The sequence below is a fragment of the Protopterus annectens genome, chromosome 2.part1 (assembly GCF_019279795.1).
Source record: "Protopterus annectens isolate FY-2018-M chromosome 2.part1, PAN1.0, whole genome shotgun sequence".
Classification (NCBI taxonomy): Eukaryota; Metazoa; Chordata; order Ceratodontiformes; family Protopteridae; genus Protopterus; species Protopterus annectens.
Window position 1 is genome coordinate 799164338 of NC_056729.1, and position 25505 is coordinate 799189842.

Consider the following 25505-nt stretch of genomic DNA (forward strand, 5'->3'; position numbering starts at 1 on the left):
TATAGGGGTTGATATTTAAGCTGGTAAGCTTATTTATGATGCCCGAGTGGGGTATTGTGTCGAAGGCTTTTGCAAGGTCCAGGTAGGCTGTGTGGACTACCTTGCCCTCATCTATGGCTTTGGTAACTGTTTCAAAGAAATCAACTAGGTTTAAGAGGCAAGATCTGCCCTTAACAAAGCCGAATTGGGTAGGGTCCAGTGTCTGGAGGCTCCCAATGTCTTTGTTTATGAGTTCCATGATAATACGCTCCATAGCTTTACAGACCAGACCTGTCAGGCTTATGGGGCGATAGTTTCAGGGGTCCATTGTGGCACCACCTTTGTGCACCCATTCTTTGGGTACATATCCTGTAGTAAGGCTAAGTTTGAACAGTGACTTAATGTGAGGGTTCAGTTCTTCTTGGAGCTCATGTAAGACACAGCCTGGGACACCGTCCGGTCCCATAGATGCTGTGTTGTTTGCTTTGGAGAGGGCAGCTTTCACCTGTGCATCTGTGATGCCAGGGAGGTTACATTCAGTTGGCATAGCACCTCTCTGGTCCATGAAATAATCAGTTTTCATAAGTGAAAAAATGAATTCAAACACATTCCCATTCAATTTTCTTTTATTTCTTGGGCTCAGTAAGTTACTGCCATCCAATATTGGGCATAACAAATTACATGATATGCTGAATAATAAAGAAATGTTTGGGTGTAGTAGTTGCAGACATTATTCTGTCCCAGACTTAAACAGCAAGATCAATACTATTGTGGTGCTGCAGTTTATGTTTTTACATTTGCACTATGAGTGGATCTGTTTTCCATTTGCATCCATTTGCCAGCAGCATTACTTACATATGTAATGTCAATGATGTATGTTTGTATTACAACTGTTTAGTATGAAGAGCTTTTGAAAAGAATATTTATTTACTGTCTGTTCTCACATTGTCTAAAGGATGATGTAATTGTGACAAGACAGAACCTATTTAAAGCAGTTTGAGTGGTAAAACCTTTTTATGCACTGATGAAATGTTTTCAAAACTTTTTTTTGTATGATTTATTCATTTGCTCTGTAAATATTTCTCAGCCATGTTCTCAAAGGGCCACTATTTTTTGTTTCTATATAAAAAAATGGAAAGAAAGAGTTAGTTCTTCTGCTATGATGACAATGCAGTACAAACAAATCACCTATTTTGTACCCATACTGTGTTCTTCAGTCTGAGCATAATGTATAATGTCAGGCAGGGACAGTCTGGACTTATGAACAACTGTATCTAGTGCCCATGATTTTATTTATTCTTTTTATTTGTATTGTTTACCAGGATAATGGCAACCCAAGACAGTGGACTATAAATATGTTGGTTTACAAAATCCATTGAAAATGTGGGAGAAATAGTAAAATGCAAGGTCTATAAACAAGAACTGGAACAGCCACACATCTTACTACAGGGTATGATACACTCATAGGTTCATAGGTAGGTACTAGGCTATTGGCCCTAGGGCCTATATAACCCTTTGCCAAAAAATGTACCATGGCTTTCGACACCAAAGAAAATTATTTTCCTGTGCCCCTGTCGAGCAGAGTCACAGAAGTGATCCCTGGGGTGAATTTCCCATTTCCCATCCAATCATCAAGATTTTTCTTGAAGATTGCTAATGAGGAGCTCTGTTTGACATAGATAGGTAGTCTGTTCCAGAGTATGGGAAGTCTCTGGGACAGGAATCTATCCCTCCCGCATGTTCTCTTTATTGTGGTGACAAGGTTTAGGTCCCTATAGCGTGTAGCTTGGAGGGATTGGGATTGCTTTAAGTGGAGCATGTCCAACAGCTCTGGGTTTGACATAGCTTTATATGTTAGGCAGAGATCGCCACTGATTAGGCGATATGCGATGGAGTAAAGCTGTAGTTTTTTGAGAAGGTCTGCATAGGGCAGCTGTTTGAGGCCAGTAATCCTCTTTGTGATGTATTTCTGTGGTCTTTCCAGTTGTTGTAGATGTCTTGTGAGGTACATACCAAAACGGGTGTTGTACTCTATAATGAGTCTAATGAGTGATGAGTAGAGGGGAACAATGACCTCTTGTTTTCTAGATGATAATTCTTTTGTGATGAGATGAGCCACGTAGAAGGATTTCCTGACCACTGTGGCAATGTGATTTTCAAAGGAGAGACTACTCTCCACCTGTGTCCCAAGGTCTCTTATCACATTTTCGGCATTAAGTAGACTACCAGCTATGTGGTAGTTCATGGGTACAGAGTTTTTACCAAAGGGGATGACAATACACTTTTTGGCATTGAGCTTCAGGCCATGGCTTTGGCACCAGGTATCTGTCTCAGTGAGGCCCTTTTGTAGTTCGTCCGCATCGTTAGGAGTTTCGATTATGGCTCCTAGTTTGCAGTCATCTGCAAACTTTCTTAGCCAAAGACCTTCTGTGCCTGCACTTCAGAGAAATAGATACAAAACAGGAGAGGACCCAGGACTGAACCCTATGGTACTCCACTGTCACTGGTCTGAAGTCGGATTTCACGGCAGAGGGGCTATATACTGAAAAACACAATAGTGTGGTATCACTGCTGCATTGGGGATTGTGCAGGGACTAGAATATAGAAACAGCTTAGAAGCATTGGAAACATGAACTGCAAAGCATTATAGAAAATGAAGTTTATATCACATGAGGTCACCCATTAGCAACAGTTAAAAAAAAACTATCAAGAAAACCACACGTCCCTGAAAAAAGTAAAAATTAACATTGATCGTTGAAAATGCTGATTACAGTGTCTTAAACACAGAGATGCAAAAAAGTCACAAAATATCAAGGTTTGCAGGCAGAAATGAGAGCAATGTAAGATACCCACAGAGTTGCAACAGCAGTAGAATCAAAGTGTCTAATAAAAGGAATTTACAGCTGCACTTAGATATGCTAACAATACATGTAACCACATATAAATTATAGAAGGAGGCAATTCTAGCCACAGTGGGGGTGCTGAAAAATATATAATTGGCAAACATCAAAGACAAAAATAGTACTTATTTCACGAACTCTAATCATACAATGACTTTGGAATAGGCCCACTCTTGTAATGGTATTTGACACTGAAAATATTTGGAGACATTCAAACAGAGAGAATGTAACCATATGCATACCTATTTTGAACTGAAGCTCTCGCTCTCCTACTTTGGACACAATAGAAGAGTCTTCATGGGTTCTGTTCAAACAGTTTTATTATATACAAACACATTACTGACTTTAACTTAAGTAACTTATAAACAAACTAACTACTGCAATCATACATGCTCACTCTCTGGCTGCACTCTCAAAATGACAATGGGAATAGCACCTGCCCGGTATTTATATGTGCACATTCAGTTCTTGATATGTTTCTTAAAGTTACAGCACATACAGTCTGATCTATAGAAATCAAACACCATTGCATCACAGCTGCTGTTAAACTTTAATAGTAAACTAACTACTTAAACTCCAAAACACAGAGTTTGCTTTATTTATTATTTCTAAACTACAAAAGTCGTTTCTGATCCTTTTTCATATAATACTGTCTAAGAGGAATATGCTTCTGCTAATAGTTTAAAACCCTATTTATTGAAAAGAAGCCACATAAATATAACAGTCAAATAAATTTGCTACAATTTTCTGCTGTCAAGCACATATAATGCCACACCAATTTGCCATGAATGATTGCTTTAAAACATATAATTCCCATTTTGCTTTAACACATTCCTGCACCCTAAAAAGATAACCACTTTGTGTGTACACTTCTGATGCCTGATAATAAAGGAAATGAAAAACATAATCCTAATAATGTATTTCAACTTCCTTGTGTCAGACGCATGCACTGAAAAACTTATCATTGATCATTTAACAGTGATCCTGTAACTATCCTTTCTTTCAAACTCTGTCTCAGCTCACCTCATCACACCACACATTCAGTGGTAGCTACATGTTTTTGAACACATCAAAGTTTTATCATTATACAAGTGTAGGAAATAAAAGTCAGATTACTTTTTTTTTACCTTGCCACTGTCAGACTGTTATACTGCATGCACAACAAGTTATAACAGTGATACTTTGACAGTAAACATGTAATTACAGTTTAGTGCTGCATGCAGCCTACATGTTTAAAAAAACACTCCCAAGCTTACTGAATATATATAGATTTTTTTTACCACATTTTGTCAACACTACTTCAGTCTTTCGACATTTCACCCAGTACTCAATATCATTTGATGGTTCTGTCTCATACTGACTAAATCCAAGACTTCCATCAATAAGGCTAGGACCGACATGGAACATAAGGGTGTCCTGAAGGTCTGGCTGACTACATCTGCTGGGGAGGGGATTCCTCTTGACCTATCCTGTTTCTCTTTCTGCCACATGGTCGAGGTTGCATATCCCAGGGGTAAGCATGCAGTGGGGACATACATATAATTTTGGACAGTATCCATGGATGTTCAGCCATTTCCCCACCCTATCTTTCCTTTAGACTATACCTCCAAAGCATAACACCCTCATCCTCCAGCAGGGATAATCATAGGACACTACTATCAGACTGTCCTCTCCCTGTACTCCGTCAGTTGCCCAAACAGCTATGCAAACCTAGGTCACATAGGCTATAGTCAGGGCTTTATCAATCTATGCTATCAGAGTGGCAGCTTAAAATATAATTAAATAAGCAAAACTAACCTACCCCTCACCCTCCCCTGCCTCAACCCTAACCCATCCATGAACCTAATTTAGAAATACCCTTTCTGTAACACTACCACTAAACAAGACTAGCTCAGACACAGAAAAGTTGACAAAAATGCTGGCACAAAAATTAAACCTGTTCCTTTACCTAACTACTACTCTAGACCAAAACTTAAAAAAAAAAAAAAAAATCACTAACTTTGCTTACATTCTTACCTAACTACATTTTGAAGTGGCTGCATTCTGGTACTGTAGTTCATACTTTTTAACTGCACCTACACACACACACACACACACACACACACACACACACACACACACACACACACACACACACACGTTTGTGTGTGTGTGTGTGTGTGTGTGTGTGTGTGTGTGTGTGTGTGTGTGTGTGTGTGTGTGTGTAACTCTATTCCTAAAATAGTATAATATAAGCTTTCTCCTTATGGCAGATAAGAACTGTGAGTATGACTGCAAAAGTGAAAAATGAATAGTGTGTGTGTGTGTGTGTGTGTGTGTGTGTGTGTGTGTGTGTGTGTGTGTGTGTGTGTGTGTGTGTGTGTGTGTGTGTAGATAGACTGATAGATAGATAGATAGATAGATAGATAGATAGATAGATAGATAGACAGATAGCTATTTTCGGGGTAGATAGCTAGGAAAAGAATAGGGCTTTATCAGGCATTGCTGACTTACAGTTTAATATGAATGCAAAATGTTTTCACAGGATAATAAATGCAAACACAATATGATGGTTTGTAACTAAACCCGTATAAATAATTATTAGTTAGTATTAAACATTCAGATTGGGTCAGTGCAGGTTAGGAGGATGCTTTTGTCCTGGCCTAGGTATCACTAGTCCTTATGTAATGAAAAAAATGAACAGTGAGAAACGGGGCTTACAGATGACACAGCAACTTCCATGACACATCAACTTGCTGAAAACAGTACATCTGGTAGAATTTTATTATAAAAATCAAACAGCATTGACAGGTTAATGTGATATAATTTGATTGTCTCACTTTGTTTAGATTTTTATTTATTTATTGTTTTGTTATCTGTCTTTGTCTCTGTTACAGCAAAGAATCAACATTTACTTACTCCAGTTTAAAAGGGCAACACTTCTTTAGACCTGTGTGAAAATGTATGACTTATCCCAGAATAATCTGCAGAGATCGTAATTAAAAGTAATGACTTATTAAATGATGCTCTGTGCATTATAGCTTCCTCTGAATAGCACATATCCTGAAATATATGCTCAATTGTTTTTCACTAGTGTTATTACATACAAGTGCACCAATGACTCTTTGTTCCACATGCAATATTCTTATTCCTTAAGATAACCTTTAATAGTACTCATTCAATCCAGACTTTTGATATTTTTGTTGTAAGAAGACAGCAAATTACAAAAATATGAATATTCTAAAATCGACATTTAATAAGGAACAAGATGATAGAGATGTGATAGTAGAAAGGATGATATCTCTGATTTATTTTGTGGAAAAGTGATACACTGCAATGCTGCAGATTGTTTAAATGAATGTGTAATTTGTTCTTCTCAAGAGGTTTATCCTCTCTAATTTCTTGATATTGAAACTGTAAATTCAGCATAGCTAACAAAACATTTTGTTTAGCAGGCCAGTCTCCAGTTGTTATAGAGCTGAATTTAAATAACTGGGAATATTTCCTTTTTCCTGTAGATGACACGGGAACAATACATACTGGCAGCACAGCAGAACAATCTTCAAAGAGCGGAAACTCCTCAATTCTATCCTGTTGGTATTTATGGATGGAGAAAGCGTTGTTTGTACTTCTTTGTCCTTCTACTGCTAGTTATAATGATTGTTAATTTAGCATTGACAATATGGATTCTGAAGGTCATGAACTTCACAGTGGTAAGTGGAATGTTTAGTTGCATTTTTTCATAGATTTATGCAGTAAATAAAATATCTCAGACAATAGTTTTACACTTTAAAATAACTCATTTTGCATATAACTGATTATATTTATTACTTCTGGGTGTACATGGCTGACTTTTAATAATTATACAAATAAAAAACAATCATTGTACAGCTTACTTAGTTTTTATCTGAATGCTAAGAATTGGCAGTATTTATTTATGCATGTATGTATGTATGTATGTGTGTATGTATGAATGCATGCATGTATATAGGCCTGCCCATCAATGGTATATATATATATATATATACACACACACACACACACACACACACACACACACACACACACACACACACACACACACACACACACACACACACACATATACACACACACACACACACAGACTGTATTTCATGAATAAACTTTTTTGGTAAGGTGGTATTCAACATTCTTGCATACTTGACAGGAATAAAGTCCTGACTACAGCCCAAATTATCTGAACTGAATTAACAGGTTGGATATGTGACAGTGAAGGCAAGGATAGTATGCATACCATTCCCATGGAAAGAAATGGCCCCTTGTTGGGTATGTAGGAAGTCTATGAGGTCAGCCACTCTATTTTCCTGATGCGATCACATCTGCAAGCGATTTTATACTGCTCACCTATCTGAGAAACTGATGTCAGCAAGCTGGGAGAGATGATAAGACTAGACACTGTTGCTTGGCAAGCCAAATCATGATGGCTCCCTATGATGCACCGTCTATCTGGTTATTGGATCTCTCTCCTCAGGTATTACAGAGGTATACTATAATTTTATCGTCTATCTAGTTATTGGATCTCTTTCTCCGCAGGTATTACAGAGGTATACTATAATTTTATCGTCTATCTAGTTATTGGATCTCTTTCTCCTCAGGTATTACAGAGGTATACTATAATTTTATCGTCTATCTAGTTATTGGATCTCTTTCTCCTCAGGTATTACAGAGGTATACTATAATTTTATCGTCTATCTAGTTATTGGATCTCTTTCTCTGCAGGTATTACAGAGGTATACTATAATTTTATCGTCTATCTAGTTATTGGATCTCTTTCTCCGCAGGTATTACAGAGGTAAACTATAATTTTATCGTCTATCTAGTTATTGGATCTCTTTCTCCTCAGGTATTACAGAGGTATACTATAATTGTAGCTCCCTGTGAAGTCAAGGGAGCTCACCACGTGTTGGATAGATCCTAGCAGAATCCCCTGCATCATTTGTGCTTTGTGTAGGAGAGAACGGACACAAGGGTAAGTGGGGTGGGATAAGGTGGGGTAAAAACTAAATGATTAGGTCACAGTTAGGCACAACTTGCAACAATTCATTTCTCTCTATATTTGTCTTCCACGCTGATAATCTCTTTCTAGAAATTAACAGAAACATCAAAAGTGTGTAACATCCACAGAGCATATGTTATTTTAATTCTGTGTCAGACAATTCAGTTAACTATCTAAAGCAGATTGTCACTGCATTTGGTTTACCAAAGAAAGCACCAAGAAACTCTTAATGTGTGCAAAAACTAAAAAAAAAAAAACACAACAACAAAAATCTCATAAAAAATATTTTTTTCTACAAGGGGAAAAGCACCCTTGCACCCTCATGTAGGAGGCCATGCTCCTATACACTACCTGCTAACTATATGTAATAACTCTAAGAGTGCAAAAATTAGGAAAAGGGTATATACCCAAACCCCAAGAATTGTGTGATCTGAAACATTGTCAACCATCTGTTAAGTCGACTAAAAACAGTTGACTAAACAGATGTAGACCAAACACACTTTCAACCTAACCATTTATACGCATATATGTGTATATGTGTGCGTATGTATATATACATATACACACACACACACACACACACACACAAACACACACATATATATATATATATATATATATATATATATATATATATATATATATATGTGTGTAGAGAGAGAGAGAGAAGGAGGGTTGGCATTTAATAGGTTTTGCTTTCCTGTTCTGATTATGTGCTTTTGAAAAATGAATGCAGAGTGGTAGCAATGACATGTTTGGACTATACATTTGCACTATTTGTTGCCATCTATCTTCTCAGAGTTGAAGACTAAAAAGAAAAACAGGTCTTTGACTTAATTAGAGATCTTTTATAATGTAACACTATGCTGTATCAAACATATTTACTTAACTATAATAAACAACTATACTAAAAGGAATCAACATAATTGTTTTTGTTTTCTAAGCTATATCAAAAACCTATGGTAACTATATTAAAATACTGTACTCATTGTGATAGGTACTTGCTACATTCCCTTACAAACAAACACAACCACAATTAAAATCACAGTAGCTTAAATTGTTATTGTTTGAAGGGATGAATTGTCATCTCTTCTAATCTGCCCCCTATGCCCACTAACAATTCACAAAACAGGCAGGCATACGTTTTACTCTACTTCTGATATGGTTTTCATGAATGGACAAGTTCATAGGCTCACAGACTTGTACAAGGCTAACTGCCTTTTTGGGCCATTTTAAGCCTAGCCAATTACCCAATATGTAAGAATCAAACCCTGCATCTTGTGTCTGTAAGGTAAACACCTTAACCATTACACCAAACTGCCACTCTGTATAGCTTTCCTTTTTTATTCTTTTCTAATTTTCTTGGACTGCCTTTTGTATCACTGTTTTTATGTTAGTATCTTAAAGTGCAGACATACAATTATTGCCAAATGTTAATTTCCATTGTAGTATCTTTTTTTTTTTATATTTCATTGTGATACTCTCTATTTGTGGAGATATGGTTCATGGAACATTGTTGAATTTTATCCAGGTTAACAAAGGAATTCAATAATTATGCAAATAAATAAATAAATAAATAAATATTTGTTTTATGCTGTTATTCTTACAACTGATTCAATATTTAGGAGACAGACTCTCTCGTGAATTGAATTTAGCTTCTGGGGTTTGCATTTTGCTTCTTTGGTAGACACTGGCTTTGCTGCTAGTTAGTCAGTATAGGATATTTGATCTTCTTAGCGTATGTTATAATTTCGATGGTAGAAGTAAGATCTCAACTTTCCAGCAACACTTTCATTAAATAAGGTAGTTGAAGAACATATATCACACAATTAATCAGATAATAATAGAAATATAAACAATTGCACATGCATATACGCGCACACACACACACACACACACACACACACACACACACACACACTCACAAGATATATGTGTGCGTGTGTGTGTGTGTGTGTATATATATATATATATATATATATATATATATATATATATATATATATATACATACACACGGACACACATAGATATATTTTTATATGGGTGCACCACATACCTCTCAACTTGTTAGAGCAAGAAATCTGGACAAAGCCATAAGTAATGAGGGAACAAGGGACCAGCAATCGGGACAATTTTTAAATATTGCTCTTACAAGCTTAGAAGGTTGATAGAATAACAAGTTTTGAATTAGCATGACTTTTCTGAAGGGTAAGAAGCCGAAAACTCAAATGTCTGTCATTATATTCTGAATTGAATCCTCAATAATTTTCTAGAAAACTACAATTTTATGAGAAAAGGATGAAAACGTTTAGGCAAAAATCTGGACATTCTCTGAAAATCTGGCAGCTTTTTCAGTATGGGATTACAATACAGTTGGGATTGGGATGTGTGGCCTTTCCCCACTGTAGTGCAAGCTCGGAATTAGTATGCATAATTAGCAGGGGGATGGGAGTGCAGGAAGGCATGTTTCTTACAAAAGAAATCTGTTTTTTGATTTTTGCTTTCATAGGTTCATAGGTTCATAGGTTCATAGATTAGTACTAAGCTAACTGCCTTTGTGAGCCATTTTAAGCCTAGCCAATTATCCCTTGTGTTTTCTATCCTTTGTTTATCTATGGCTTTTTGACTATTTGCTTTTGATCATTTGTTGATTGATATTTAGAGAATTTGAGGAGAATTTGTTTTTCTCTCTTTTCCTCTAGGTATCTCTCTCTCTCTCTCTCTCTATATATATATATATATATATATATATATATATATGAGAAAGAAATCTTGAGAGAGAGGGAAAGATAAAACCTTATTGTCTGTTAAGAATAGAATTAAGTGTGTTGCACTAATACATCAGCAAATACAAGCAGACAATTAGATGACTGGAGTTACCTGGACTACGGCTTGAAGTAAGCACCTCATTGGTTCTTTTGAGCTTTTTTTTTAAGTTGTTTCAGGTTTCAACTTTCTGTCACCTAAGGAGTTAACTTGTGAGTGTTTCTGCCATTTCACACTGAGCGGAGGAAGGGCACTAAGCAAACTCGGATCTGTAATATTTAACATTAAGCGTCCTGTTTTTTGCTTATCTTTATGAGTTATTTATAGCACTTTTATTGTCTGCTGCATACTTTTTTATCTAGTTTCCCTGTGTGTAAGGTATTAACTGGAAATTGTCTACATTTATTAAGCATCTGTTTGGGTTTTCTGATCTGATTTCCTGCCAAGGAGTGTATCGTATAACTTGTTTGCAGTTAAAAGCTTTCTCTAGACTCTCCTTGCTCCTTTATCTGTTCAAAATTTTAATTTAGAGGCTCACTGCTGCTTTTCTGCTTTGATAAACATTTCAGCAGTTTTTTTCTACCTTATTGTGCTTATTTGTAGCATTGTCCATATTCAGGCTTGCGTTTTGAGCTTAGTTGTTTGTGGAGGCTGTGAGTCTGAGCACATGTTCAAGGCCATCTTAGTTTAGCGAGAGCCATACTGCATTTCAGTGAGAGGGGATTGTTTATGGTCATTGGCTGATTGGGGCTACCTAGTAAGCACCTCATTGGTTCTTTCGAGCTTTTTCTTTAAGTTGTTTCAGATTTCAACTTTCTGTTACCTAAGAAGTTAACTTGTGAGTGTTTCTGCCATTTCACAGTGAGCTAATCAGAGGAAGGGCACTGAACAAACTCAAATTTGTCATATATAACATTAAGTATCTTGTTTTTTGCTTATTTTTGTAAGTTATTTTCTAGCTAGTTTCACTGTCTGTGAGGTATTAACTGAAAATTTTCTACATGTATTAAGCATCTGTTTGGGTTTTTTGTTCTGATTTCCTGCCAAGGAGTGTATCATATTGTTTCCCACTCTCCCTCCCTTTTGATATTGTGTTCTTATACTTGGTGGCTTTGCAGTTGCCCGCCCCTACTGTAAATTTCATCTGGGACACTCCTCCCAGTCAAGTGTCATTACCTCATTCTATCTAATCCAGGGAGAACATTTGAGAAGGCCAACCCTCTTACCTTCTGCTCTTTCTTTCCCCTTTCCACTTTACAAAAAAAACAAAAAAAAACAAAACAAATTCTAAGCGTGTTTCCTGCCTTTCCTGTAAGTAGTCTAGTCCAGATACAGATTTGCTGTATCCAGGACTGTTTGTAACTTTCTGAGTCCCCAAGCCTTTCTGTGTTAGGGGGAAGCCTTCTAGCTTAATTTTGTTTCTTAGAACTAGCCAGTTTTTTAGTTTCAGTGCTCAAATCTGTTTCTTTGAGCTCAGCACTTGTTCAGAACTCATTGTAAGCACTAAATAAGCTACAAATTATTACAGCACTCAAATTTCCTCACTTGTCTAGAGGAAAACAGTTTTTAGTACTTAATAAATATGCACCTATTCAGGCATGTCTAAGGGTCAGCTCTCAGTGTTTTCACCTGTCTACCTGATGAATCTGGGCATCTTGGGGCAATGCAGCAATTGCCTCATGTACACAGACAACCCTCTCCTCCTACCACCCAACACTACAACCTGTGAGAGATGCACTTATATAGCCAAGCTGGAAGCAAAGCTGTCTTCACTCAGGACTGGACTAGACAATCAAGAGGAGAAGGTAAACACTTGCACCACATCACACTCATCACATAGGCCCTCAAAACCTACACCACCAAAACACACACACAGAAACACAAAACACACACCTGCATTCATAGAAGCTCTCAGTAAAAATCTAAGCAAGCAACAGGGACCTCCAAAGCAGAAATGCAAGCAACCTCCACCCTCCCAACACAACCCAAATGACACATAGCCCACAAACTCAGTGTGCAACTCAACCCCAGCCCATAAGGCATAACAACGTACCCAACGCTCTAGTCATAAGTGCCTCTATAGTCAGGCACACTGATGTTCCACTCACCAGGCTAAACAAGGAGAAAGTTAGTATTAGCTACCTGTTGGGTGCCTGGATCCACCACATAATGCACACACTCAGGTCACTCCACAACAAGTATAAATATGACTCTGTCATTGTCCATGTTGGTGTGAATGACCTGAGACATACCTCCCTGGACTACATGAAGAGACATGTAGGAGCTGTCCGATCTTGTAGCCCAGGCAGGTATGACCCTAGCTCTGAGTAGTAAACTACTTAAACTCTCTGACATAGTTATACTTAAAGACAGTCCCCAAATGTTTAATTAAATGTAACAGAATCTGTATTGTTTAAAGAATTACAGAGACAAAACACTATCTCCAGACTAATGTGTTTGTCATCATCTAGGCTGATAGCTAGGGAACAAAACCCAATTACTGGTTGAATATTTTATCAAAAAAGCTGTGTCCTTAATTGTTTGCTGACAATGCCTGCAAGAAGTAAGGTTATAGTGATTAATAGGAATTAATCTTCATACAAAGGAAATGCATACTTTAACTAGTTAGTTAGTTATAAATGTCTTAGCCGAGAAAAATCTGTGTCTTAAGAGCTGCACCAAAGGAGATATTTTCTTGGCTTTGGGTGTGGGCAAAAAACATATTCCATGTAAGAACACAACCATCTCGAGAGACAAATAAATATTTGTTAACTTTGGCAATGATGAGTTAAGAAGTAAATAGCATTTAACCAGTTATCAAAGTGGGCCATTAGAACCCTTTGCTCACAAAATAGAAAATCTGAAGTAAATCCTGCCTGGATATTTGGAGCAATGCAAAACATTTCGTACTGGAGTAAGTTTGACACAGCCCAGACAATGAGGTACTAGTAAGGTACAGGAAAACTGTAGGGACTCCACAAACACTTCCTTTGCCATAGAAGATATTTCTGGGAAAAATGAATGCTGCTTTATTTTGCAATAAATCAGGAAGAAAACTGATTACATTTTCTACAGGCCAGACCTCTATGGATTCCTTCCATAATAACCCTATTTAAGGTCCTCAAAGACATGAATCTACTACCTTGTTAAAATGCACCCACAGTCCTTTAACACACCTTACGTGCATATGCTTCACTTGTGAATGAAGAAAGGTACGCCATCTTCTCATGACTGCATAAGCTGGCTGTTCACCTTATTGAGATTAAGTCATACCGATACTCATGGTATGGCATAACAATGTAAAAGTAAAGGGGTTGAATACAGTTCATAGTTATTCTATATTACCCATTTAATGTTGAGCACTCACAGAACTTAACAATTTCCAAAAGGAATGAATGAAGCCCCTACTGCCATCATAAGTGAAAGGGAATGTCAACCTCTAGACAACTTGCACTAAATATAGATCTGCTTAAGAAAAATAGAATGCAGACTCCTACGCTAGTCGAAAATGGACTGTTTACTCTGTTGGCATAAATCATGGATGCAGCGGCATAGATAGGAAGATAGAGAGATAGATAGACAGATACAGATAGAATAATAAATGGAAATCCAGTATCTCAGATAACAAGATACTCATTAGCTCAACCTTTGTACTAATTTTGTTTATTAATGTCTTAACTTGTTAGGTCCAATGGCCTGACAAACCTTTTCAGGAATGATCCAAGGTAGTGACAAAACATTACTGCAGAATATAGTGAAAGACTGAAACATAGCAACGGACAAGGAAATGGAGTTATAGCAAGGAAACAATGTCATGTTGTTACATACAGCCATTGTTAAACAAGAATTAACAGCCGAACCAGATAAGACTTGTTGTATGAATTGCTTATATAGAAATAAAATGGAAAGATACATGGTTCCATAATAGAAACATTTCAGATAGTTAATGTTAATTATAGATGGTGTGAAGCAGTCCAAGGGGGGATTAGATAGACAGATAATTGAGATTTAATTAAATAAGTGAGGAGAATATCACTGATACAAGATGGAAATGAATTCCTTGCTGCAGGGGCTAATTTTGCAAGAGCAATTTTTTTGGATGAAGAGATATGAACACAGTTCTATTTTGTAAGGATGAATCTAAGTTTTCAAAGTGGAAAGGGAAGGAATGACAATAGTAGTTTTACATACAGCTTTCTAATGAGCAAATAAATGTATATTGTAACTGTGGTTGTAGTTTAAGACAGCAGAGAACCCTTAATGCATACAGGCTTAGTGTGACGTGAGAAGAATACGCTGTGATGGCAACTAAGTTCTGAGAAGACTGATATATTGTGTGAAATTAATACTACATCATTACTTTGAAATCATGATGTATAGTGCAAATATAGATAAATCCGCACACACACACACACACACACACACACACACACACACACACACACACACACACACACACACACACACACACACTGATAGCAGGAGATAGTGGTGCACAGAAACAGCATCACAGTGATATACATGTTTTCAGAACAACAAATCTTCAGTATTAAAGTATCTTATAGCACTGTTTCTCTGAGAAGCTCAATTAAAGTGTAACCTTGTTCAGCTCTTTGCTTAACTTGTATAGTCACATGTGCAGTTTAACTTAGCGGCTGACTTTAAATTTCAAATAGCGAGTGGTCAAATTATAATCAACATTTGATGCTTAATTGTCAAATAACAAGTGGTCACATTATAATCATTTGATGCTTAACTGTTTTGAAGATAGTGTCACACTAGAGAATAGGAGCTATGGTTTTGCATGCAAGGAAAATGAAAATGTACACAGTGCTAAAATAATTATAATAATACGTAATACACAATAATAATAATAATAATAATGATAATAAATAATAAAGTCTGCAGATTAAACCACACAACAGCTTCCTTGTCTTTCTAGTTTAATATATTACTGTTAGAGTTAACAGTTCTGAAGAACTGCATGTTAGGTTTAATACACATGCTGGTGCAAATCTGATCATTTCGTGTGACAGTCTTAATTGCCATCTGAAGTTTATCTATATTTGTTGGTCTTTCTGACAGAAGAAAACTGCATTACATCATTCATTGGCATATTCCTAAGGCTGGCATGCCAGCATGCACAGATGTCTTCATCTTATAATAAACCACAGCACAGTGCAGCTGTCTTGTAGATTTACTTAAAGCATGTGTACAGAAAAGATATGACATGATTGATGCCAACAAACTTTTTATTTAATGGTGCATATTGAATAACCTTTTGTGATTGCCCTTCAGATAATAGACACTTCTTCACCTTAGAATAAATAAAATTATTTCTTATAAGGAAATATTAAAAGCTGATGAGCAAAAATAAAGTAAATAAGTTAAGAGAGTAGGTTATATGTGAATTTCTTGGAGAATGTGCATGTCGTACGTGTGCATGTGTGTGCATGTGTGTATGTGCGTGTGTGTGTGTGTGTGTGTGTGTGTGTGTGTGTGTGTGTGTGTGTGTGTGTGTGTGTGTGTGTGTGTGTGTGTGTGTGTGTGTGTCTGTGTTTGTGCTGGATGAAATAGTATTATTCTAACTCAATAACTGTCCAGAAAAAATATAGAGCATTTCAAAATTCCACTCTACATAGCTACTTCTATATTTTACTTCTCAGAACAACAACAGGAAGCTGCTCAAGAAATAAGATCAAACAGATAATCTTTCCAGTATAAATGAAAATATTTCAGAGTGAAATTTTGGAGCATCTCAAAGATATCTCAGTGCATGAAAGGAAGAAGAAAATGTAATAATGCCATAATGAATACAAAGTGTGTGTGCACATGTGGATACATACATACATACATACATATATAAGTATGTAATCAGTAGTTAATGTTTACTTACATAGCTGGCCTTAGGCATAGGCCAACTAGATAGCTGCCTAGGGTGGCAATCTAGCAGGGGCGTTTTTCCAGTAATCTGGATTGCATAGGTAGACTGAGATGGGGGCACAGGGTGGTGTTGGGGGGGCACTGTGGAGACCTTTTGCCTAGGGCACCAGTTGATCAAAGGCCAGTCCTGTTTGGTTACATCAATAGCAGTTTTATTGATGATGGAATGTTGATTGGAAAAATTGTTAAGAATATTAAAAAATAACAGGTAATACAACTAAACCAATTACAAAAGGAAACATAGCATTTTTTTGCAGATAGTTAAACACAAAAGAAGAAAAATTCACAAAAACACACATTTTATTCATGGGCTTCTCCCCACATACCCCTCAATATGGAATTTTTACCTACTCACCCTCTCACTCATATTTACTAACTCCACAGCTGCACAAAACTGTCTTCAACTGAAACACCCTTATACAATGCACAGTCTTTGTTTCCCAGTTCACTAACTACTTTGCTTGACAAACAGTGAAGTCAATAACTGGCAACAGCAGTGTTAGATGTCAACAAGCTGCGCATTTGACAGAATGCCTGGAAGCCAAGTATATATATATATATATATATATATATATATATATATATATATATATATATATATATACATACATACATATGGCTAGAAAGAGAAATAAAGATAAATAAATATGTGTGTGTGATTGTGTGATAAATAAATGTGTGTGTGTGTGTGTGTGTGTGTGTGTGTGTGTGTGTGTGTGTGTGTGTGTGTATATATATATATATATATATATATATATATATATATATATATATATATAATCCACAATCGTTCCAGCACTCGAAAAATGAAGAGAAATATAACAGCAGGAAAGTTCAACTATTTTATTGGCAAATCTGCCCACAGATACACAGACCGGTGGCCGGTTTCGCTCTCAGCGTCTTCAGTGTGCGAAGTATCCCTGCAAAGGCCCGGATTATATCCAATAGTTACTGCTTATATTTAAAGGAGCAGCTACTATTTTTAAAACACGTTTATGTGTCTGGCAGAATACCAAGTGCTGTGTCCAAAAACCCAACATAGATAACCTCCAAATTGTAATCTTACCCAAATATACCACTAAGTGTAAATATATATCAAGCAATACTAATGCTTCTATATTGTGAATACCTACTTATAAGTAAATTTATTATTAATATATAGCCCCTAGTTTTACCAATAACTAAACTATGGAACTGAACTATTAGATTAATGAAAATCCAAATGTATATGTAACCATGAAGACTTAATTCCAATATGCTCACTAAATTAATCACCAATGGTCATTTAATCCTGGCTTAAACAAAGCACCTAAATTTGCTATCCACCTTCTCTCTTTTTGTGTCAAAATAACATGTCTCCTATAATCACTTGTATTTGGTATATCCACCATATCCAATCCTATAAAAATAAAGTGTGCTGTTACATGTGTTAATTTATGTTTGTATAAAGCACTCCTGGTGCGTTCACATTTTATATCACTAATATGTAGGGCAATTCTTTGTTTAAATGAACAAGAAGTTTGCCCCACATAAAAAGCACCACATTTGCACACTGCCATATATATTAGCCAGGTGCTATTACAAGTGATAAAGTGACGTATGTCAAAAACTCGTTTTGTATTAACTGAAGTGAAAGACTTTGTTTTTGCCATAACTTTACAATATTTGCACTTACCACAAAAAGTGCTCCCCACAGTGACTGTATTTTTAACTGTATTTAATTCACCTTTCTTAAATGTGGAAAAATACTGCCCCAAATTTTTACCTCTTCTGTATGCATAATGGCATTCCTTATCCACGAATCTACTAAAAAACCCATCAGATTTCAAAATATGCCAATGTTGAGCCAATATATTTCTAATATGGAATGTGTTACTACCATATGTTGTTATAAACCTTACATATTGACTGTTATCCCTTGGTTCTCTATCCATCAATAACTTGGTCCTATCCATAGATCCATAGATGTTGCTTCACTATAAGCCTGATGGATTTGTCTGTTGCCATATCCCCTCCTTTGAAATCTATTCTTAAGATCCTCTGCTTGTCTATGGTATTGGCTGTCAGAAGAACAAATTTTTCTTACCCTTTGAAATTGGGACTTTGGTATGTTTTGGATAGTGTGGGGTGGGTGACAGCTACTTGCATAAAGAAATCCATTCTTTGAAAATGGTTTTCTATATAAATCAGTATACATGGTTCCATCATCAGTTTTTCTAACTGTGACATCCAAAAATTGAACCTCATTGATGTGTATACCACCTGTAAACTTAATATCATATCTATTGGAATTTAAATATTCCACAAATAACTGCCAATGTTGTTCAACCCCTCCCCACACTACCCAACAGTCGTCCAAATATCTCCGCCACATTATCAATTTATCCTTAAAACAATCAGGAATAGTATATATATATTGCACTTCCAGATACCCCATAAAGAGGTCAGCATATGTGGGGGCAAATGTTGCCCCCATAGCTGTACCCTTTATCTGTATATACCAATCATTATTAAATGTAAAGGTATTGTGTTCCAGGACTATCTGTAATGTTTTGATCAAAAATTCCTGTTCTTGTACTGAAAACAAACCTGACTGTGACATCCAGTAATATACTGCCTCAATACCACCCTCATGTGGTATAGATGTATACAACGACTGTACATCCAGAGTACCCAAATATTGTTCTTGTGTTACTACTATATCATCCATCAATGCCAAAAACTGTTGTGTATCACGTATTCGTGCTGTTACATATGGCAACAGCTTTTTTAACTTGTATTCTAGATACTCTGAAAGGGGTTCGGTCAAAGATCCCCTACCTGCCACTATTGGACGTCCCGGTGGATTTATGATATTTTTATGTACTTTGGGGACCATATAGAAGTATTGTGTTGTGGGGTGTTCCACTGTTAACTGCCTCAATGTTGACTGGTCAATGATGTGTGATTGACAAGCTTCCGCTAAAAATGCATCTATCAGTTGTTTATGTTCCTTGGTCGGGTCTGTTGTTAAACTCTCATAGAATTCCTCATTGGACAACTGCCTGTTAGCCTCTTTTAAATAATGCTCACGTTCCCAAATCACCACTGCACCTCCTTTGTCTGCCCCTACTATCACTATATCAGGATTATTCTTCAAGGATGTTAAAGCCTGTCTCTCCTCTGCATTCAAATTTTGAAAACCTGCAGTAAAAATATCTGATTGCTTGAGATGTAAATCTTTGAGAATCACCTGTTCAAATGTTTTGATAGTACTGTGGTAGGGGGGCATAAATTGGGATTTCTTAAATTTAAAGCCAGTTGATTCTCCCATAACATAAGAAGAATCTTTATGTGCATACAAATATTTTAGATTCAACTGTCTGCAGAAGCTTTTCACATCATTGACTATATCATAATGTGAGACAAAAAAAGAAGGTATGTATCCAAGGCCTTTATTTAACACACTGAATTCACTGGAGGAGAACTCATATTTGGTAAGATTAATGACCAAATTGTTGACATCATGCAAAAAATCTTGTCTACTATATCCATCTGAGTCTATAACAGCAACATGTTGGCTTGAAATTTCTGTTGCACCACTTCGTCCACGTCTGCGGTGTTTTCTCCCTGCCCTTCTAAAGGGGTTTTATATCTCTTATTGACTGGTGATGATGCTTCAGGTAATTCAACCATCTCTGGTTCTGTGTCTGTATTGGACATGCTAGATGAATATTCTGAGCCACTTGTTGTCACCTCTCTCCTCCTTAATATAGATTTAACCCTTTTTCTTTTGGGCCTAGGGACCTGTTTGTCTTCGGTAAATCTCACTCCTTTCTTCTGTTTTTTCCAAGTATACATTTTTGCTTGTTGAAAATCTATTACATCCCTCTGGTATTTTTGCATCTTCCTTTTTGCTAGCTCTTGATCATATTTCTCAATATCGGCTAGATATTTGGCATGTAGATTGTTGTATTCTGAAGTGTTGACAAATTTCTGGGTGTTATCAAAACATTGCTCAAGTTTAACCAGTAATTCAGGCAGTTGGTTTTCATAATACTCAACTAATAACTGTATAAACATTGTTGAAGCTGTTGCTTGTATTGTCCTCCATTTTTTCATAAAACCAACATCTTGATTTCCCAAACCTGGTTCTACATAAACACGTAAGCCCCTTGGTATTATTTTAGCAGATAAGTAGGCTTTCAACAATTTACAATGCCATACACATGAGCGTACTCGTTTAGAGGCTTCTGTTAAAGTCATAAAGCTATCTACTGCTTCTGCCGGTTTATTAACAGAAACATGAGGAGCTGTATTAGTATTTTTAGCTCCTATGAAACACGCACTATCATCCTTGTCAGCTGTTAAGCTTTTGATATAATTGAAAAAGTCCGTACCTTGTGCCATATCAGGGCTGATGTTAAAAAATAATTGCCACTGTCGTCGTTTCCTCTGTTATTTAAATCCTGCGTTGCAAACAAGAAAATAATCCTTTTGACCCAATGTTCAATATATAACAAACAATCTCCTGGCCCTCACTGTTGTAAGTATCCTCAGGAAACAGTTTCAACACACGTGCGTTATAGTCCCAGAGAAACCATTAATTACCAATATCGTCGTTTCCTTTATTATGTGTTGATCCTACTCACACAATACTCAATGTTACACCAACAGTTCCCTGGCACTCACTGTTGTAAGGAATCTTCAGAAAAAAGTTCCGTCGTACGTGCATTACAGTCCCAAAAACAGTTAGTTTTCACTATTGTCGTTGCGACTGTTATATCAATCTTGTTTAGCAACCAGTTTATAATCCTTTTAACCCAATCCTCAATGTTATACAAACGGTCCCCAGGCCCTCGCTATTGTGAGAATCCTCGGGAAAAGGTACCAGCACCCTAACACACAGTCCCAAATGAACATATAGGTGCACGGAACCAAAATGAGGTGCCCGGACTGAATAATATAATCCACAATCGTTCCAGCACTCGAAAAATGAAGAAAAATATAACAGCAGGAAAGTTCAACTATTTTATTGGCAAATCTGCCCACAGATACACAGACCGGTGGCCGGTTTCGCTCTCAGCGTCTTCAGTGTGCGGAGTATCCCTGCAAAGGCCCGGATTATATCCAATAGTTACTGCTTATATTTAAAGGAGCAGCTACTATTTTTAAAACACGTTTATGTGTCTGGCAGAATACCAAGTGCTGTGTCCAAAAACCCAACATAGAAAACCTCCAAATTGTAATCTTACCCAAATATACCACTAAGTGTAAATATATATCAAGCAATACTAATGCTTCTATATTGTGAATACCTACTTATAATTAAATTTATTATTAATATATAGCACCTAGTTTTACCAATAACTAAACTATGGAACTGAACTATTAGATTAATGAAAATCCAAATGTATATGTAACCATGAAGACTTAATTCCAATATGCTCACTAAATTAATCACCAATGGTCATTTAATCCTGGCTTAAACAAAGCACCTAAATTTACTATCCACCTTCTCTCTTTTTGTGTCAAAATAACATGTCTCCTATAATCACTTGTATTTGGTATATCCACCATATCCAATCCTATAAAAATAAAGTGTGCTGTTACATGTGTTAATTTATGTTTGTATAAAGCACTACTGGTGTGTTCACATTTTATATCACTAATATGTAGGGCAATTCTTTGTTTAAATGAACAAGAAGTTTGCCCCACATAAAAAGCACCACATTTGCACACTGCCATATATATTAGCCAGGTGCTATTACAAGTGATAAAGTGACGTATGTCAAAAACTCGTTTTGTATTAACTGAAGTGAAAGACTTTGTTTTTGCCATAACTTTACAATATTTGCACTTACCACAAAAAGTGCTCCCCACAGTGACTGTATTAAAATCTGTTCTTCTGACAGCCAGTACCATAGACAAGCAGAGGATCTTAAGAATAGATTTCAAAGGAGGGGATATGGCAACAGACAAATCCATCAGGCTTATAGTGAAGCAACATCTATGGATCTATGGATAGGACCAAGTTATTGATAGATAGAGAACCAAGGGATAACAGTCAATATGTAAGGTTTATAACAACATATGGTAGTAACACATTCCATATTAGAAATATATTGGCTCAACATTGGCATATTTTGAAATCTGATGGGTTTTTTAGTAGATTTGTGGATAAGGAATGCCATTATGCATACAGAAGAGGTAAAAATTTGGGGCAGTATTTTTCCACATTTAAGAAAGGTGAATTAAATACAGTTAAAAATACAGTCACTGTGGGGAGCACTTTTTGTGGTAAGTGCAAATATTGTAAAGTTATGGCAAAAACAAAGTCTTTCACTTCAGTTAATACAAAACGAGTTTTTGACATACGTCACTTTATCACTTGTAATAGCACCTGGCTAATATATATGGCAGTGTGCAAATGTGGTGCTTTTTATGTGGGGCAAACTTCTTGTTCATTTAAACAAAGAATTGCCCTACATATTAGTGATATAAAATGTGAACGCACCAGGAGTGCTTTATACAAACATAAATTAACACATGTAACAGCACACTTTATTTTTATAGGATTGGATATGGTGGATATACCAAATACAAGTGATTATAGGAGACATGTTATTTTGACACAAAAAGAGAGAAGGTGGATAGTAAATTTAGGTGCTTTGTTTAAGCCAGGATTAAATGACCATTGGTGATTAATTTAGTGAGCATATTGGAATTAAGTCTTCATGGTTACATATACATTTGGATTTTCATTAATCTAATAGTTCAGTTCCATAGTTTAGTTATTGGTAAAACTAGGGGCTATATATTAATAATAAATTTACTTATAAGTAGGTATTCACAATATAGAAGCATTAGTATTGCTTGATATATATTTACACTTAGTGGTATATTTGGGTAAGATTACAATTTGGAGGTTTTCTATGTTGGGTTTTTGGACACAGCACTTGGTATTCTGCCAGACACATAAACGTGTTTTAAAAATAGTAGCTGCTCCTTTAAATATAAGCAGTAACTATTGGATATAATCCGGGCCTTTGCAGGGATACTTCGCACACTGAAGACGCTGAGAGCGAAACCGGCCACCGGTCTGTGTATCTGTGGGCAGATTTGCCAATAAAATAGTTGAACTTTCCTGCTGTTATATTTCTCTTCATTTTTCGAGTGCTGGAACGATTGTGGATTATATTATTCAGTCCGGGCACCTCATCTTGGTTCCGTGCACCTATTTGTTCATTTGGATTTATATATATATATATATATATATATATATATATATATATATATATATATATATATATAAAAATACTTATATGAGTGTGTATAAAATATGCACACATATGTATATATATATATATATATATATATATATATATATATATATATATGTATATATATATAAACACTACTAAAATCACAATCTCCATTCCATTGGCAGTTGTCCTGCAAGAAGAAAGAGCCGTCTTTGGTGTAGAACCAATTTATAAAATACTACAATATGCATTATCTTCAAACTTGAAATAATTAGCTCAACCATTTACAGGTCAATGAAATGACACTCGACTACCCCCACATACAGTACATTTCATAAATAAATATCTCTTTCTCTCTATATGTATGTATATATATATATATATATATATATATATATATATATATATATATATATACATTTCCAGTGGCATAAAGACTTGCGGATCATATGAAAACACTGATGTGGCATGTCATGTGACACAAAGACTGTTTTGTGAGGGTGTAGCAAATAAAAACTAGTTGTTTCTGGCTAAATGTTGCTGTTGTTTGTTCAGCAATATGGCAGTGATTCTCCTTTCCTGAATCTTGGCTTAAGAAATGATTGTGTGTGAGAGTATAAAGGGAAGCTACGTATGAAGAAAGAAGTGGGATTCAAACTGTCTCTACAATATGATGTTTAGAAGGTTTATTCAAAACATCAACAGGGAAAGGAAGTGTTGAATGGGACTTAACCATTTCTGTGTGCATTAAAGCCTATTAAAGTAATCTTTTGTTCTAAAAATTCTTAATGAAGAAATGTTACAAGGATAAACTGTACTTGCTAAAGCTGTTATAAAAAGCAGGCATTTTGTTGCTTATCTTGTTTGCTTTAGGATGTAAAACATTATGTTTCCCATTGTAACTAAACCAATCACACCTTCTGAGAACACTGATTCAGAGACTGCAACATTACCAACAGCATTGTGAAGTGCCACCACATGACTTACAGTATCCAGTCTTCACATATCTTACAAAAGTACTTAAAAAAAGTAAACACACACAAAAACATCACATATGAAACACTTTTAATCTAAAGGCCTGTGCTGATGCAGGTGACAGCCTCCCATACAAAAGTTGCTTAATGTATGATTTTTTTAAATTCTTGTTTCAAAGTCATAAATTCATTTAGGTGTGGGGGTACGCAGATGTTTCTCTTTTAAAAAGTCAGCACGTGCATTGTTGAATACTGATACCCCGCCCCCCCCGAAAAAAGACCAAAATCCCAAAGAAGACCGAATCTCAAGAATCACTTTTCCTTACAAATTCTTGCAGTGGGGGGGTAAACTCCCATGCACCACCTCATCTAGGCAGCAAGCCACTCTTACACACTTTGAACTTATATATACCAACTCCAAGATTACCATACCTTGGAGAAAAGGGAAACTCCCATGAAATGGCATCTCAGACTTAGTATATGTATTTCAGATTTTTCAGCCATTCAGTCTCCATATTTTGGGACTCCTATTAGAAGGTCCTGACATTTCAAACAGTTAACAACTTTAACTGCTACTGATATTTAATGATGCATCTTAATTCTATCTTGGTCTGATTCCAAATCCCCACCCATAGGTGGTATAGTCCTGACACAACACACATGATAATGTATGCAAAAA

The 25505-nt window shown here is 36.1% G+C and overlaps 1 protein-coding gene across 1 annotated transcript in view; it reads left to right on the forward strand.

The window, feature by feature from the left end:
• The window catches only part of SGCZ (sarcoglycan zeta), a 3417736-nt gene that overhangs the window by 1845197 nt on the left and 1547034 nt on the right, over window positions 1–25505 (forward strand). Inside the window, exon 4 of the mRNA XM_044062501.1 lies at window positions 6377–6571. Coding sequence (XP_043918436.1) covers window positions 6377–6571 — 195 coding nt within the window. The remainder of the gene's footprint in view (window positions 1–6376; window positions 6572–25505) is intronic.